Raw genomic sequence first — 13,746 nt, forward strand, 5'->3', positions numbered from 1 at the left:
TACAAGAGAATATTATGAAGTTTTAGGCAAACATGGCAAAATGTACACACTGCAAGCAGAAGATAAAACTACTATTGTCAGACCTCGTTTCAAACTTGTCAAAGTTCAAGGTGGTATACTTTCAAAGACAGTTCCTAACAAATATAAGACAACTCCTGACGAATATGCTAAAGAAGTTGAAAATGACGACTAAGCAATTCTATACCATGCGTAAACTGTCATGTAAGGTGGCATGTATTCTTTACTTTGTCCCGTTGTTTGCGTATATCCTGAAACGAAATGTGTATGGTTTCCTTCTCCCTGCGTGTCATCCCAGTAACAATTTATAGCAAACTTAACGTCGTCTTTAACATCATATCCTTTACCTTTTGTCATTCCTGACCAATCCCAATATCTATGCTTATGCCAACCTGCTTGAGATGTACTTTAATCTATGTAATGACTGTGTGCAGGTAAATTTTCACCTGAAATCGTTTTACTTCCACCTGTTTCCTTTGAAGAGTTTGCACAATACAAAAACCTGTCGACTATTTGTTCCCATGCACCAACACCAAACATTACTTGAGGACCTCTTGCATCCATAGATGTATAAATAGAACCTACTGGGTTCATTAAATCAAACATATGAGATATTATAGGATTGTCTCTTTTGAACTTAAAATATAGTGCAACTATTTCAGGTTTCTTCTGGTTTGTGTCAGAATATTTTTTATAATATAATCTTATGTTTTCAGGGTAGGTAAAGTCTTGACTATAATATTTATTTCTGTCATCTGTATAATAATATACTATTCTCGTTTTTTCTATTGCATTATATCTTTTATATCTATAATAATCTAAATATAATGTTAGCTTTTGTTCATCTACATGTGGTGTTCTGTCGTCATCTCCATAGTCATAATAATGTGGTGCTGGAGCTGGGTCAGGCAATGTCATATCTGCCATTTCATAAACTCTTAAATATTTCTTTTGTTCGTCTCCATATAAGTTTAAGTAGCAGTTGTTGTCTAATGGAACTTTAACTTGTGTACCATCATTCTTTTTATAGCTTACATACATTTCATTGTTATTTTTCGGAATGAGTTTATACCGTGTACCATTTTCTAAGGACTGTACCAACTGCCATCTAAAATATTTATTTTCTTCATTGACAGAAAAGTCACCAACAATAGTTTCAATATTTTTTGTTCCTATCAAACTTTGGTATATTTCATTGACATATGTTTTATCTGCTTTATTTTCAAGGCTAACGTTTAAGTCTGTTATTTCAGAAGATGTATGTGTATGTCCAACGTCACTTTTCCTGTTTAAGGTTTCTTGTAAGTTTGTAATATTTGCAATGGTATGTGTATGTCCAACGTCACTTTTCCTGTTTAAGGTTTCTTGTAAGTTTGTAATATTTGCAATGGTATGTGTATGTCCAACGTCACTTTTCCTGTTTAAGGTTTCTTGTAAGTTTGTAATATTTGCAATGGTATGTGTATGTCCAACGTCACTTTTCCTGTTTAAGGTTTCTTGTAAGTTTGTAATATTTGCAATGGTATGTGTATGTCCAACGTCACTTTTCCTGTTTAAGGTTTCTTGTAAGTTTGTAATATCAGATATAGAATGTGTATGAGTCTTATCTGCTTTTGTCTCTAATGTTTCCTTAAGACTTGGTATTTGGTTAATATAATGTATATGAGTCTTTTTAGAATATTCGTTTTCAGCTCTTGTCACTTCACTTGACATTTTATTGTCAACATATGTTTTGTCTGCTAGTTCAGGATGAGTATGTTCTTTTGTTGCATAAGCATTGTTAGCTCTTTCTTCTTCTTTTACTATTGCATCGTCTACATATTCTTTGTCAGCTTTGTTGTCAACATCTGCTTTCAAAAGAAGTTCATTTATAGGTTTCTCGTTTAAAGTTCCTTTTGTTGGATTTATACAGACAGTATTGTTCTTATTGTCTTGAAATAGAAACTCATCTGTCATTGGGTTTATTGTCAGTTTTATGTCACCCCCTTTCAATGACTCAGATATCTTAGAATAGTTTGAAAAGTTTGTTGTGTTCTTATTTAGAGCTTGCATAATGAGTTGTCGGTTGTGTTGTATTTCTCTCATAGACGCTGTTTCATTTGACATTTTTATTATAGATAAAATATGCTTCCAATAGAAAAAGAAAATTCTAGAGTTGCTACAACTAAACCATTAGATGAACTTTTTACTAATGTCGGTCAAAAGTTTGAGACAGATACCGTAAAGCATGAAGGCTATCGTTTTGACTACCCATTAAGATGGTTAAGAGACCCATCCGTCACAAAAGCTATTGGCTTTCGTAGAATGAAGTTCATTTCAGAAGCCATACATGGTTTCCCATTTACGGTCGGTTTTGAAGTTCGATACTATAACAAAGAAAAACGTATGTATGAGAAATTTGAACAGGGAAAACTTTTACAAGTTAGTTTGCTTATAAACTTAGAAACAACTCGTCAAGCTTTTCAAGAAAAAATAAACGATATCTATATTGAATATGCAAACCAGTATAACATTGACGAAGGAGAATACCATCTCGATATTATTTATGACAGGAAAAATGCAACTGTTAAAATCAATAAAATAGAAGACCTTGGAGAAAACGTTTATATTTCTACAAAATATAACAACTTGGCATGGTATAGATTTATGAGGATGTTAAATCAGCCTGCAGCATATCCAGTACACCCGGACTATTATGAAGTCGAAAACCCTAATGGAACATATGAAAATATTTTCGACCAAGATGCTATTATTGTTCATGCTTCATTTTCTGGCGCCCAAAACTCTTTCTTATGCTTGGCAAATGACTTTTACGAAAAACCTACAAAGTTATACGAACCACCAAGTGGAAGTATTTCAGACTTTCAAGTATGGTTTACTACAGATGGAAGAAAAAGAATAATTCCATTATACCATGCGTTTTACTTAGAACTTAGTTTCATATACAACTACTATCGAACGGTAAAAATATAATTTTTTAATACGGTTGAGGTGTTGGATTTGGTTGCCAACTAGACTGTGGTGCAGGTTCAGGCTGTTGTATAACAGGAGCTTGTTCTTCTGGTTCAGGGTCTTTAGGTATAATACCAACGAACTGACCTACTCTTTTACCAATATTTTTGACACCGTTCCATACTCCTCTTCCGACAGATTTTATTCCATTCCATATACCTCTTCCAACTCTTCTGAAGAAGTTTCCAATACTACTGAAGAAACCCATTTTACTATATGTAAAAATCTAATGTCCGCCTAGTCTCTTACGTTTCCTGTTGAGTTCCATAGCATTCTTTAACTGGAGCTCATACATTCTGTTTCTCCTCTGGTAGAAAACATATTCTGGGTCAACACCTGTGTTCGCTTCATCTGCATAAAGTTGTTTATATCCCACTTCAGGGTTTGTATAAAACTCTTTCCATCTCATATTTGCATACCATGGTAGCAAACCTAACGCAGCGTCATTTGACATGGCAGTTTGCATTTGTACATCTGTTGGCACTTGACCATAGTTTGCCATTGCAGTTTGTATTCTAACTTCATTTGGAATATTCTCTGGGTTTGGTTGTCCAGGTTGCTGTGCATTCGCTAAGTTCTGTGCGTCCATTTAATATTAGATAAAAATATCTCTTACGAGTACATATGCTGAACATTTGCAGGCATTGGTTCATCTTCATATTCTCTGTACTTTTCTGCCACGTCAAATAAATAAATGACACAATGGAAAAAACCTAAAACAAGTAGTCCTATTTCAAACCACATTTACTTACTAATAAAATTTCTTTATTGTGACACTTTCTCCGGTTTATAGGACCTCTCTCATATTCTATCTTGTCATATATAAACTCATAGTCATGTATGTCCTCTAACCATCTCATAACGGTTTCCAAACCACTTTTATCGGATGTAAAGTAAAAGCATGGATGGTTATGTATAACGTCTAAAGTTTCTAAAGAGTCTCTCAAAGTCCAGTCTACTTGGTATTGAAAATCCCATGTGTTATAGAACGGCGGGTCCACTATAAAGAAAACATTTTCCTTGTCTTTATATTTTTCATACAACTCTGTCCAATGACATCTCACAAACTCTATACCCTCAATACATTTTTCTATGTCCTCTTTGAAAACATTTGTATAGTTGAGATATAAAACTTTTGACATAAGTGTTTCAATGTCATGAACTCTTATAGCACCACTATATAATAGTCTAGCAGATATACTATCCCAGTCTATATATTCTGCTTTTTTCAAAACCTCTCTCACAATATTTTTCTTATCTAATGGTATACGTTCCATCTTACCTATAGGTATCTTTTCTTTTAACTCTTTCAATATATTGTTTGTGTCTGGAATATGTTTGAGACGGTTCATATAGTTGTCGAAGTCATTGCATATAATCTTTGAGTCAGGAAATACGGTATGACATAAATGGGATATATAGAAACTTCCACCGAACAAATCTACAAATGTTAGACCATTCGGTAGTTTCTTAAGTTCTCTCAATATAATATCTTTACATCTACTCTTATTTCCAAAGAACGGTAACGGTGGTTTTGTAAAATTCATTTATATATAATAATAAAAATGTTTTTACCCGAAAAGTGACAGAAAAGTGACAAAACATGAAAACATATATAATTTGTGAAAAGTGACACATTATATAATGTTTTCGACCCAGAAGACTAACAATTTTCCGAATAAAAACTTCATTTATACTAAACATCTTCGGGGCTAGAGGGCGCAACGCGCCTGGAAGCCCCACGACCTTTTTTTTTAAAATTAGATTTCCTAAAACAGAAACAAGACTGTAAGTTATCGTTAAATTATCTCACTTTTTTACTTCGGGAGGATAAGTAAATTGATCAGTCTCTCTCAATCATTTGAGGAGTCGCCAGGTCATTCCATGAATCCTAATATTTGAATACCGAATATAACAAATCTGAAACTAAACCAAAATAACAAGTTTCAAATTTAATTAAACGCAAATTTAACATGAAAATAACTCATTTATAACACTAATCCAATATTCTCATCCCGATAAACTTAATCGCAAAGTTTATATATTGAATACTTAATTGAACTTCGCAGAAAAAGTCTTTATTTGAATCACAAAATAAAAAATAAGCATAAGTATATTTCATGATTATTCTCACATTGAAGGAGCTCATTCAATTCTTTGTAGTGGTTTATCAAATTTTTGAATAAATCTTTTTATTTTATCATATTCAATACTTTTTTATCGGAATGAGTAAATTTATGAGTAGTGCGGAACACAATAGCTGGATAGATTTTCTTGCAACTCCACCAAATATGATGGGAACCCCGCCAAGCCAACTGCCTGGGGATCTCTTTTCTAATTTTGAGCCGGCTCCAAGTCCGATTCTTTTCGAGCCACCACTTCAAAATTTTCTAAATTCTTCAGCGCCTCAAAACGCTTCACCTCCATCAACAAAGCAGACTTATACACCTCAGCAGCAATATCCTGAGTATGGAGAGCTAGAAAATAGAACACTTGCTGTTTCAAATGCCAATCCCGAAACTACAGAGGAAGAAATTATGGCTGTATTTAATACTCATAGAGGTGTTAAGCAAGTTGACATGTCTAAAATTTCCGAAGGCTATTTCACCGTTGAATATTACGATATCAGAAGTGCCACCTCTTCGAAACTTTTATATAATGGCTCAACCCTAAAAGGAAAAACAATCAATGTTTCATATGCACCTCTTCCTATTATTTTAGATCCTAAGAAACCACCGAATAACGGTACAATTGTCATCTTTCATTTGCCAGCAGGAATTACCGATGATCAAATTATAACTATTTTCGGGCAGTTTGGTGAAATTCGTCAGATTCGCGGAACTCCTACGAAAACCCAACAAAGATTTGTCGAGTATTTTGACACTAGGCACGCTGAAGCTGCTTTATTGTCAATGAGCGGCAAATATGTTATGGGTGCACGTGTTTCTATTGAATTTTCCCTGCCCGGTGGTTTCAGAAGAGGAATCCAAAAAGTTGAAAAGAATTGAAGCCATTTGGAATATATATCTCAATTTATGTTTATAAAATGCGAATATTTTTGATAGAGATAAACCAAAATTGCATATGCGATTTTTTAATTGTTGATTTAATGATTCCCTTTTTACATGAGTATATTATTTATTTCATAATCGATGTTTTCTGTCTCGGAAATGGCAATACACATTTCTTCGGCGTAAAATTTCATTGGATGTCATTTTCTTCCGCTGGCCATTCTGGTATAAGAAATCTCTTTTTTATGCAAATAAAATGGTGGGAGAGCATATAATCTTATATATCTGATTCCTATTGTTTAGGTTAGATTGGCAAATCTCCTCATATTGAATAGACAAGTAGCAGGTCATGATAAATTCTGATGGTTATACTAATCTATTTGTTGTATTCAGCATGCGGAATGAAATTAATCAAAATTTCTTCAATGTAGAAGAAAGGCTTCGAGATATACAAAATTCTTTTGCCCACAAGTTTTAATTACTAAGAGAAGATATAAATTGCATATTAATTTCAATATATTAAAATCGATATTAAATTTTGTCAAGAATCTATATATTTATTAACGAGATAAAAGCATTGTCGAAAACTAAATTGCTTAAAAAAGAACTATCAACGTACAAAAAAAATCTAAATCTAAATAGAAAATATAAAAAATAAACATACGAATAATAGATCAAACATTTTAATGAAACAACATTATTGGTTACTGCTCCTTATTACTAAAAATATTAATTGTCGAACAAATTGTATCGGTAAGGATATGGATTTTCTTTTGGTTTGAGGCACTTAAAAGCTGTCCAAGCTCATAAACTTCTTGGAATGACAAACCACCAAGAATTACAACAAATATCTCATTAAAACTTCCGATTGTTGGAGGTTTTGTTCTATTTAAGAATCCGCTGAGCATTCCTGTTCCTGCACATTTGATTCTTGGATCATCTTCTCCATTATTGTTATATAAAGATTTAATTAAATTTGTTAAAGTGAAAATTGACTTAAGTGATGGCGAAGAATTTCTATCAAAGCCGGATCTGCACTCTGTCAATATGGAAACGGCATTTTGCGGTGAACAGAAATTTTTTGCATCAGATCTATTTTGGCTAAAAGCTTTTTGAACGAGAGATTCCAGGTCTAACTGTGTTGAAAACATTCTTTTAACACCAATTACATCAAGAGATTCTTTCAACGATGCAGCACTGTCCAAAACATCGTCGATTTCTTCTCCATTGAAAAGCATCTCTTGTAACTGCTTTTTATTTGATGTTTTGAAGTTTTCGAATACTTGAGCAATGATTTTATGCTTCGATTGGATCTCATTTTTCTTTGGATCATCAAGTTTGGACCAAGCAACACAAATTGAATCATAGGTTGGCTCCTTAGATCCAACAAGCTGTTGGATGTATGTTAAGAGCTCTTTTGGACCTTTTGTCAGTTCAAGATTCAATAAATCTTTATCATAAATTGTTTGGAAGAGAGAAGTCTTCGCAAATGTATCTAAAAGGGAATCTGTATCAGCAAATAATGGTGCTGAGTAGTAACATCTATCAATAACAAGTAAAGCTGAATTTGGATTTCCCTGACGTTTCTTTTCGAAATCTCCGGCAATTTCGCCTGCAAAATTGCCAATACTGTAGCATTTAACCTGTGGGGAGCCGTTATTTTTAAGATATCTTGTAATTAAGTTAATAATATTTGGAGCTTGAGTTTCATCAAACTGAGCAAATTGTTCGAGGATATTTGTCTTTATCGTAGTTGAAATAGAGATATTTTTAACAAGTTCAACGTAGAAATCTGGGATTATTTCTATTCTATTTCTTAATTTTTCTGGAAGACATTGGCCAGTTTCGTTAATATTTGTTGTATATATTCTTGTTATATCGTATTCTTCGATTGAAGCTATTTGTGTGATTTGGGTACGATAATTAGAAATTAAGGAGCCAATAAATATTTCGAAATGTTCTCCTGGTGCTATTTCAGTCATACGCTGTATTAAAGATGTAATTTCTTTTGGATGTTTGTCAATAGAAATAATAGATAAATAAACCTTTGGAACTACCGATTTTATTCCTCCTGTCAACGCAATTGCTTCTGCAGCAAAGTTATCGACAAATAAAATAGTTCCGTTTTGAACATTTTTCGATGATAATGGAGAATAAGTCATTTGATTTTTTTTCGGCTAATATCGGCGTGAATTCATTAACCTTAATTTTTTATCATGATATTCATTTTCGTATAATCTTAGTGGTAGAGATTATTTCCATTGTGGATAATGTACCTTAACTGAAAATATAGCTTGCGAGAGCTTAATAACTCTAATCAACGTAGAAATCTGGGATTATTTCTAATGGATTTTGTTAGTTAGAGTTATTAAGCTCTTGCAAAAAGCGCCAATATATTAGAGATATGCGATTGTATTTTATTGATATTTTATTGTGTTTTGGAAAGAGTAAAGTCCAAATATATTACTATTATGATATCAATATTGTTATACATCAATTTGATTTTATTGAAGATTTGAAGAGTGTTTTAAGGCCAGTATGACATTGGCTTCAATTTCTGATCCTTAACGTTATTTTTATATTACGCTTCATGCCAGTTATCAGAAGTTTGAATTGATGTCAGATGGGCGTAATGGCATCCTTTAAAAAATTAATCATGTTTATAATATAATTAAAGCATAATATTTTACAATAAAAATAAGTTATTTCTTAGATAAGTTTTGTTCGACTTTTGCGTCAATCTCTTGCCACATTTCCATCATTTCATGGTCATGGTAAATGAATATTTCAGTTAGAAGAGGATACTTAAAGTCCCTCATCTTGCAACCTTCTGTCTTACAAATAAGCTTGTGAATACTCTTGCAAGCATCTTTGAACTGCAAAAGGATTTCTTGGTCAATTGGAGGATCAGGGGATGAATAATCTTGAGTCATGTCTGTTTCTATTGATAGCTCATGGATCACTGGTTTCCTCATGAGCTCGTCCACAAAGATTTTAACATCCCTTGGAGTGATGGCTCCGTCCAAACAGAGTGATTCAATTTCAACTCCTTGAATCAAGACTTGTGAGAGGATTTGGAAGACACCGTGGACAGAGAATGGGTTTTTGTCTTCACTGACAACTGAAAATGATAATTCTTTTGGACAACATTCAGGTTTGACGTCTGCGAAAAATGACAAGAAATTTGTTAGTCCTATTTCAGAAAGCCTTGTCTTTTCTAGACGCATATCTCTTAGTTTGCATGAGGAACACATTTGTATAAGTTGTTCCACTATATCGTCTCCAAAATTATTTGATGATAAATCTAGAATGTCAATGTTAAGATTTCTCATGCCCATGAGCATCTTACTTGCACACTGATCATTAAGAGATACCGCGGAAATGTCCATACTCTTCAGTGTAAAATTCTTATATTTTGTTGCGGCAAAAAGAGGTCCGAAATTACGTGCGGCCTCTGGACTTGTCACAGCTTCATTCCATTTGAGCATATCTGTGGGAGAGAGGAGCTCAAAGTTCGGGAATTTGGCTACCCAGCAATTTCCAGTTCGACCAAAATCTTGAATTGATAGAGTAACATCACGATCGAGGGTACTGAATGCGCTGGCCATAGACATTATTTGTCCTGGATCAAGATAACCGATTCTAACATCAACCAAACTCTGAGAAATTTGAATTATATTGCATAATTGTTCAAAATAGTCCGGCTGAGTAAAAATCTTATCATGAATTTTAGGCCATGAAACAGGGAGTATATTTTGATCAAAGCCATCCATGATAAGTATCTTTAAGTTCGAATTTACAATTTTATCTAAAAATGGTGGAAGTTGATGGATTCGAATTTTGCATCCTGAGATTGCGAGTTCTTCAAATTGTTGGTTTTTAGCAATGTAAGCTGTTACAACCTCAAGATCAACTGTATTATACGAAATATCTAAAGATTTGACGCGAGGAACGCATGCGATTTCGTTTATGATTGCATTTGTTCCTTCAAGCCATATCTCATTGTCTGCTACTGATAAGTATTGAAATGTAGAATTTCGTATTGATTTGGCAATTGCGCACGCGCCTGGGTCAAATAGGTTGTTGGATTCTATTCTGAAATGAATTAAGTGTGTAAGTGATGGTAAAGACTGAGCAATAGCAACTCCTCCTTCACTTGCAATATTACAGCCGTTCAAACTTAATACTTCAAGGGGTGGATTTTTCTGTAATGACTTCGCAAGAATTTCACATGCTTCTTGTGGTAAAATATTGCCGTCTACGTAAAATTCGATTAAATTTGAATTTCCTATGGCTTCGAATATAACTTTTGATGCACGAACGGTTAAATGACAGTTAATTAAAGACAATCCAATTAAAGAAGAGTCTTTTCTACCTATATATTTTGAAAGATATTCTGCACATTCTAAACTAACGTGGTTTGTGCTCAAGTCCAAATAGGTGACTTTATCTGTAAGCTTTTCCTTTACGAATGACAATGTCATTGCGTTCCACATCTGCATTCCTGAAGCGTCAACAACATTATCATTCATTTTTTTGTTCCTTTCCTCAGACAACGATGCTCATTCTAGCCAAATTATGCAAACTATATGTTTAATTTGAATGTAAACTATGCAATAAAACGGCTTATGGCCTATCTATGATTAGAATTTCTGATTTTTCAAAAATCAAGATTAAATTTGCATTTAGATTGGAAAGTATAGTGGTGATATCATAGTCTCAACTATGTGTTATTTGATTCTCTAATTCAAATCATAAGTTTCGTTGAAATAAATTGAAAAAAAAATATTAAAAAGAAAAGTTTAACAAACAATGAATAAAACATAAAAGCATTACAAGAAAATTAGTGGTATTTTGTTTTTCGTGTGAACATTTTGTCTTTTAAAAAAAATTATAAAATATTGCGAAATAAGATGAAGATTACTGAAGGAATTAACATTAATTGTTCGGCATAATGAGAAAATCCATGGATAACGATATTAAAAAATAGCACGCAACTTCATTTGGAGAAAAAAATTGAAAAATAACGGTATAGACATAATATCGCTATTTGATAAGAATTTGGATTAAAGCTTTTAGCAAGACGTAAAATGCTCCAAGACCCAAGGCCCAGTAAGTACTGATTGTATCGTTAAGATCGTTGATACTTGCGGCGTATGTTAATGTAATAATAAGTGATGTAAATAACGAATAGAAAAATCCGGAAACAAACGTATAAAGAAAGAGCGCGATCACGAATATTACTCCAGACCACTTTTTAATCCTGATTGCAATGATAATTCCGGAAATTAAATGTATAAAAGCTGCAAATGTAGCTGATAATGCTGTCATTTTGAACCATTGTGCAACATCGAATGCCATTTTTTATTTTTGTCACATTTTTTTGTTTCTGCTAGAAATAGGAATTTCCTATTTTATTAAAGGCCATTTGTATAAATTTTGCAATATTGATATTTTAAAGCATCGCGGTGCATGTCTTCAATTTTTTTATTAATATTGATACTATAAGGATGAGAGATGGAATTATATGCTTACGCGCTCAGATAAAAGTATCTATTCTATTATAGAAGGAAAAAAACGGTTCAATAAATTAAAATCTTTTATTAGCATAAAAATATGTATATCTTTACCTAAATTGGTTCTCAAACTCATCTATCTTGGAATTTAATTCGTTCGTAAGGTTCAACAAATTAGAAAGGAATCTAATCTGTTGATTTGTCCAATTTGAAAGTTCTCTGAGCTCCAAATCTATCATCTCTATTGGATCTCCAGATGTAGTAATCTTTGCGACTGGTTTTTCTTCAAATACTGGCTGTGGCTTAGGTTGTACTGCAATAGGTTTTGGAGATGGAGTAAACTTTGGAGAATTAATGATTGGTGCTTGGGAAGAAGTTGTATCGTTTTGCCTGAACAATGATGTAGAGGATCCAAAGCTAAATGGACGCTTTTGCTGTGGTACAGCGCTGGATAATTGGAAGAAGTTCATTCGAAATTCATTCATGTGCATCACGACGATTATTTCCTCTCAATTTTCACATCATAGTTCTAGAGGTTCAAAATAAAAACACTTTATTTAAAAGCAACAAAAATAACTAATATAAACTTTTGAAGGCTGAAAATGTAATCAAAAAAATATAATAATCTTCAATTAAAAAATTTGATAAATATTGTAAGCCTAATATAATATATAGATCATAATCTTCTATAATCTTAAAAGAAATCCTTATACCATTCACGCGATTTCCATTCGTAACCAACCATTCCATAAAGCCATGGTGTATAGAAGATCCAGAGGACAAATGCAAAGAATATCATGAGGGAGAATAAACAAGATGATATTATTCTGCAATTTTGGAATAAAATATCAATACTTGTTGAAAAACAAAAAACTCCGAACATAAGAGGCACCAGATAATGGTATACAAATAAGGATCCTGGAATTAATGCAAATGGAAGCCAACTGGCGAAATATCCGCATGGCCAAATCGAGATCCAGAGTAAATTCCACTTTCCTGTTACAAATGCCCAAATACTTATAATAAGGGAAGCAAATGCTCCCAATGCTGCTGAATACCAAACTAAAAAGTTTGGTGTAAGGACTAAACTCATCCAATTTGCAGTGTAATATGGGATTGACTTCATTCTGCATAGCGGCCAGTCATACCAATTGGATTGTGCGCTATGTGGTGATGTAATTCTCATGTTATAGTGGTGCATGAAGCGATATAATTTTACAACTCTTCGAATTAACGAAGTTTTGTTAACATGGTCAGTAAAATCTGGATAACTCGTCTTATCAATGACCGTTCCTTGGAAAATATCTGGCATAGCTTGATTTCCTGGCCCTTTATAAACACAAATTATTACATGAACACAAAACAAAGAAAATGTGGTAAAAATACCAGTAAAAATGATAATAAATAATCGTAAAATATATCTTGCTGGTAAATTATTCTTGTAAAATTCTTTTGATTTTAGATTTTTCTTATTAAAATCGCTTGGATTGAATTCTGTGAATATTCTAAGCACATTTCCACCTGTAACATACAATAATTGTTGTAATGCCGCAAAAGCATAAATGCTTAAGGCAGTTAATTTAACAGAACTACAGCAGCCGCATCCAATACCTGCAAATATCAAAGCAATGTATGATTCAGGATGTGCATGTAATAGTGCAATCAAAAATACTGCTAGCATAACAAAAGAGTGTAAAATTCCATCAGTCAGAATTAATCTTCCTTCGACGATTAACATGAAATCAACTGCAAGATAAAATCCTGTAAAAAGTGAGGCAATGTATGAAAAACCAAATAATCTCATGGTAACAAATCCATATGGAGCAACTAAAGAAGAAAATGACGCAGAAGTCATACGTAATGTAATATAATACTTTTCTGTGTATGATGATATTGCTCTTTCGTAATTTGTCGTTGCAGGATCCAATGATAATTTGGCGAATAACGCAAATATAAGTTTTCCAAGAGGAGGGTGAATATCAAAGAAATATTCATTTCGTAAGTAGTAATTTGTGAAGTTTCCAAAGTAAATTTCATCGAAAATTCTTGCTTCTGGATATTGAATTCTAAAATTTCTTGAAAGAAAACCAAAAAACATAAGAAGTAATAATGTTACTGCATCTAGAAGAGTTAATTTTGTATTTGCAGCTGGATGCTCCAATCCTTGAAAAAAGGATAGAAGCCATCGA

At 32.9% G+C, this 13,746-nt stretch overlaps 9 protein-coding genes across 9 annotated transcripts, besides 1 other annotated feature; 2 read left to right on the forward strand and 7 right to left on the reverse strand.

The window, feature by feature from the left end:
* Positions 1–1,617: part of a mobile genetic element that runs on past the window's edge.
* On the reverse strand, positions 427–1,059 carry TVAGG3_0279380 (phage tail repeat-like family; the record flags this gene model as incomplete). Its single annotated transcript, XM_051228800.1, has 1 exon — positions 427–1,059. One exon carries the CDS (start codon positions 1,057–1,059, stop codon positions 427–429), a length of 633 nt encoding a protein of 210 aa, XP_051098530.1.
* Positions 1,618–2,142: 525 nt separating the features above from the next.
* Positions 2,143–2,991, forward strand: TVAGG3_0279390 (uncharacterized protein; the record flags this gene model as incomplete). The annotated part of the gene is made up of 1 exon (XM_001327446.1): positions 2,143–2,991. The coding sequence occupies one exon, from the start codon at positions 2,143–2,145 to the stop codon at positions 2,989–2,991; it is 849 nt and encodes a 282-aa protein (XP_001327481.1).
* Positions 2,992–2,995: 4 nt separating this feature from the next.
* Positions 2,996–3,238, reverse strand: TVAGG3_0279400 (serine threonine-protein phosphatase family; the record flags this gene model as incomplete). Its single annotated transcript, XM_001327445.1, has 1 exon — positions 2,996–3,238. One exon carries the CDS (start codon positions 3,236–3,238, stop codon positions 2,996–2,998), a length of 243 nt encoding a protein of 80 aa, XP_001327480.1.
* An 18-nt stretch (positions 3,239–3,256) lies between these two features.
* TVAGG3_0279410 (uncharacterized protein) lies at positions 3,257–3,619 on the reverse strand (the record flags this gene model as incomplete). The annotated part of the gene is made up of 1 exon (XM_001327444.1): positions 3,257–3,619. The coding sequence occupies one exon, from the start codon at positions 3,617–3,619 to the stop codon at positions 3,257–3,259; it is 363 nt and encodes a 120-aa protein (XP_001327479.1).
* Positions 3,620–5,185: 1,566 nt separating this feature from the next.
* Positions 5,186–6,119, forward strand: TVAGG3_0279420 (RNA binding; the record flags this gene model as incomplete). The annotated part of the gene is made up of 1 exon (XM_001327443.2): positions 5,256–6,038. The coding sequence occupies one exon, from the start codon at positions 5,256–5,258 to the stop codon at positions 6,036–6,038; it is 783 nt and encodes a 260-aa protein (XP_001327478.1).
* A 465-nt stretch (positions 6,120–6,584) lies between these two features.
* TVAGG3_0279430 (Sec1/munc18-like (SM) proteins family) lies at positions 6,585–8,215 on the reverse strand (the record flags this gene model as incomplete). The annotated part of the gene is made up of 1 exon (XM_001327442.1): positions 6,746–8,203. One exon carries the CDS (start codon positions 8,201–8,203, stop codon positions 6,746–6,748), a length of 1,458 nt encoding a protein of 485 aa, XP_001327477.1.
* A 511-nt stretch (positions 8,216–8,726) lies between these two features.
* On the reverse strand, positions 8,727–11,397 carry TVAGG3_0279440 (uncharacterized protein; the record flags this gene model as incomplete). Its single annotated transcript, XM_001327441.1, has 1 exon — positions 8,744–10,573. One exon carries the CDS (start codon positions 10,571–10,573, stop codon positions 8,744–8,746), a length of 1,830 nt encoding a protein of 609 aa, XP_001327476.1.
* Positions 11,398–11,667: 270 nt separating this feature from the next.
* Positions 11,668–12,027, reverse strand: TVAGG3_0279450 (uncharacterized protein; the record flags this gene model as incomplete). The annotated part of the gene is made up of 1 exon (XM_001327440.1): positions 11,668–12,027. One exon carries the CDS (start codon positions 12,025–12,027, stop codon positions 11,668–11,670), a length of 360 nt encoding a protein of 119 aa, XP_001327475.1.
* Positions 12,028–12,251: 224 nt separating this feature from the next.
* TVAGG3_0279460 (dolichyl-phosphate-mannose-protein mannosyltransferase protein) lies at positions 12,252–13,655 on the reverse strand (the record flags this gene model as incomplete). Its single annotated transcript, XM_001327439.1, has 1 exon — positions 12,252–13,655. The coding sequence occupies one exon, from the start codon at positions 13,653–13,655 to the stop codon at positions 12,252–12,254; it is 1,404 nt and encodes a 467-aa protein (XP_001327474.1).
* Between the last annotated feature and the right edge of the window lie 91 nt (positions 13,656–13,746).

Source organism: Trichomonas vaginalis, chromosome V, assembly GCF_026262505.1.
Source record: "Trichomonas vaginalis G3 chromosome V, whole genome shotgun sequence".
In the NCBI taxonomy this organism is placed as follows: Eukaryota; Parabasalia; order Trichomonadida; family Trichomonadidae; genus Trichomonas; species Trichomonas vaginalis.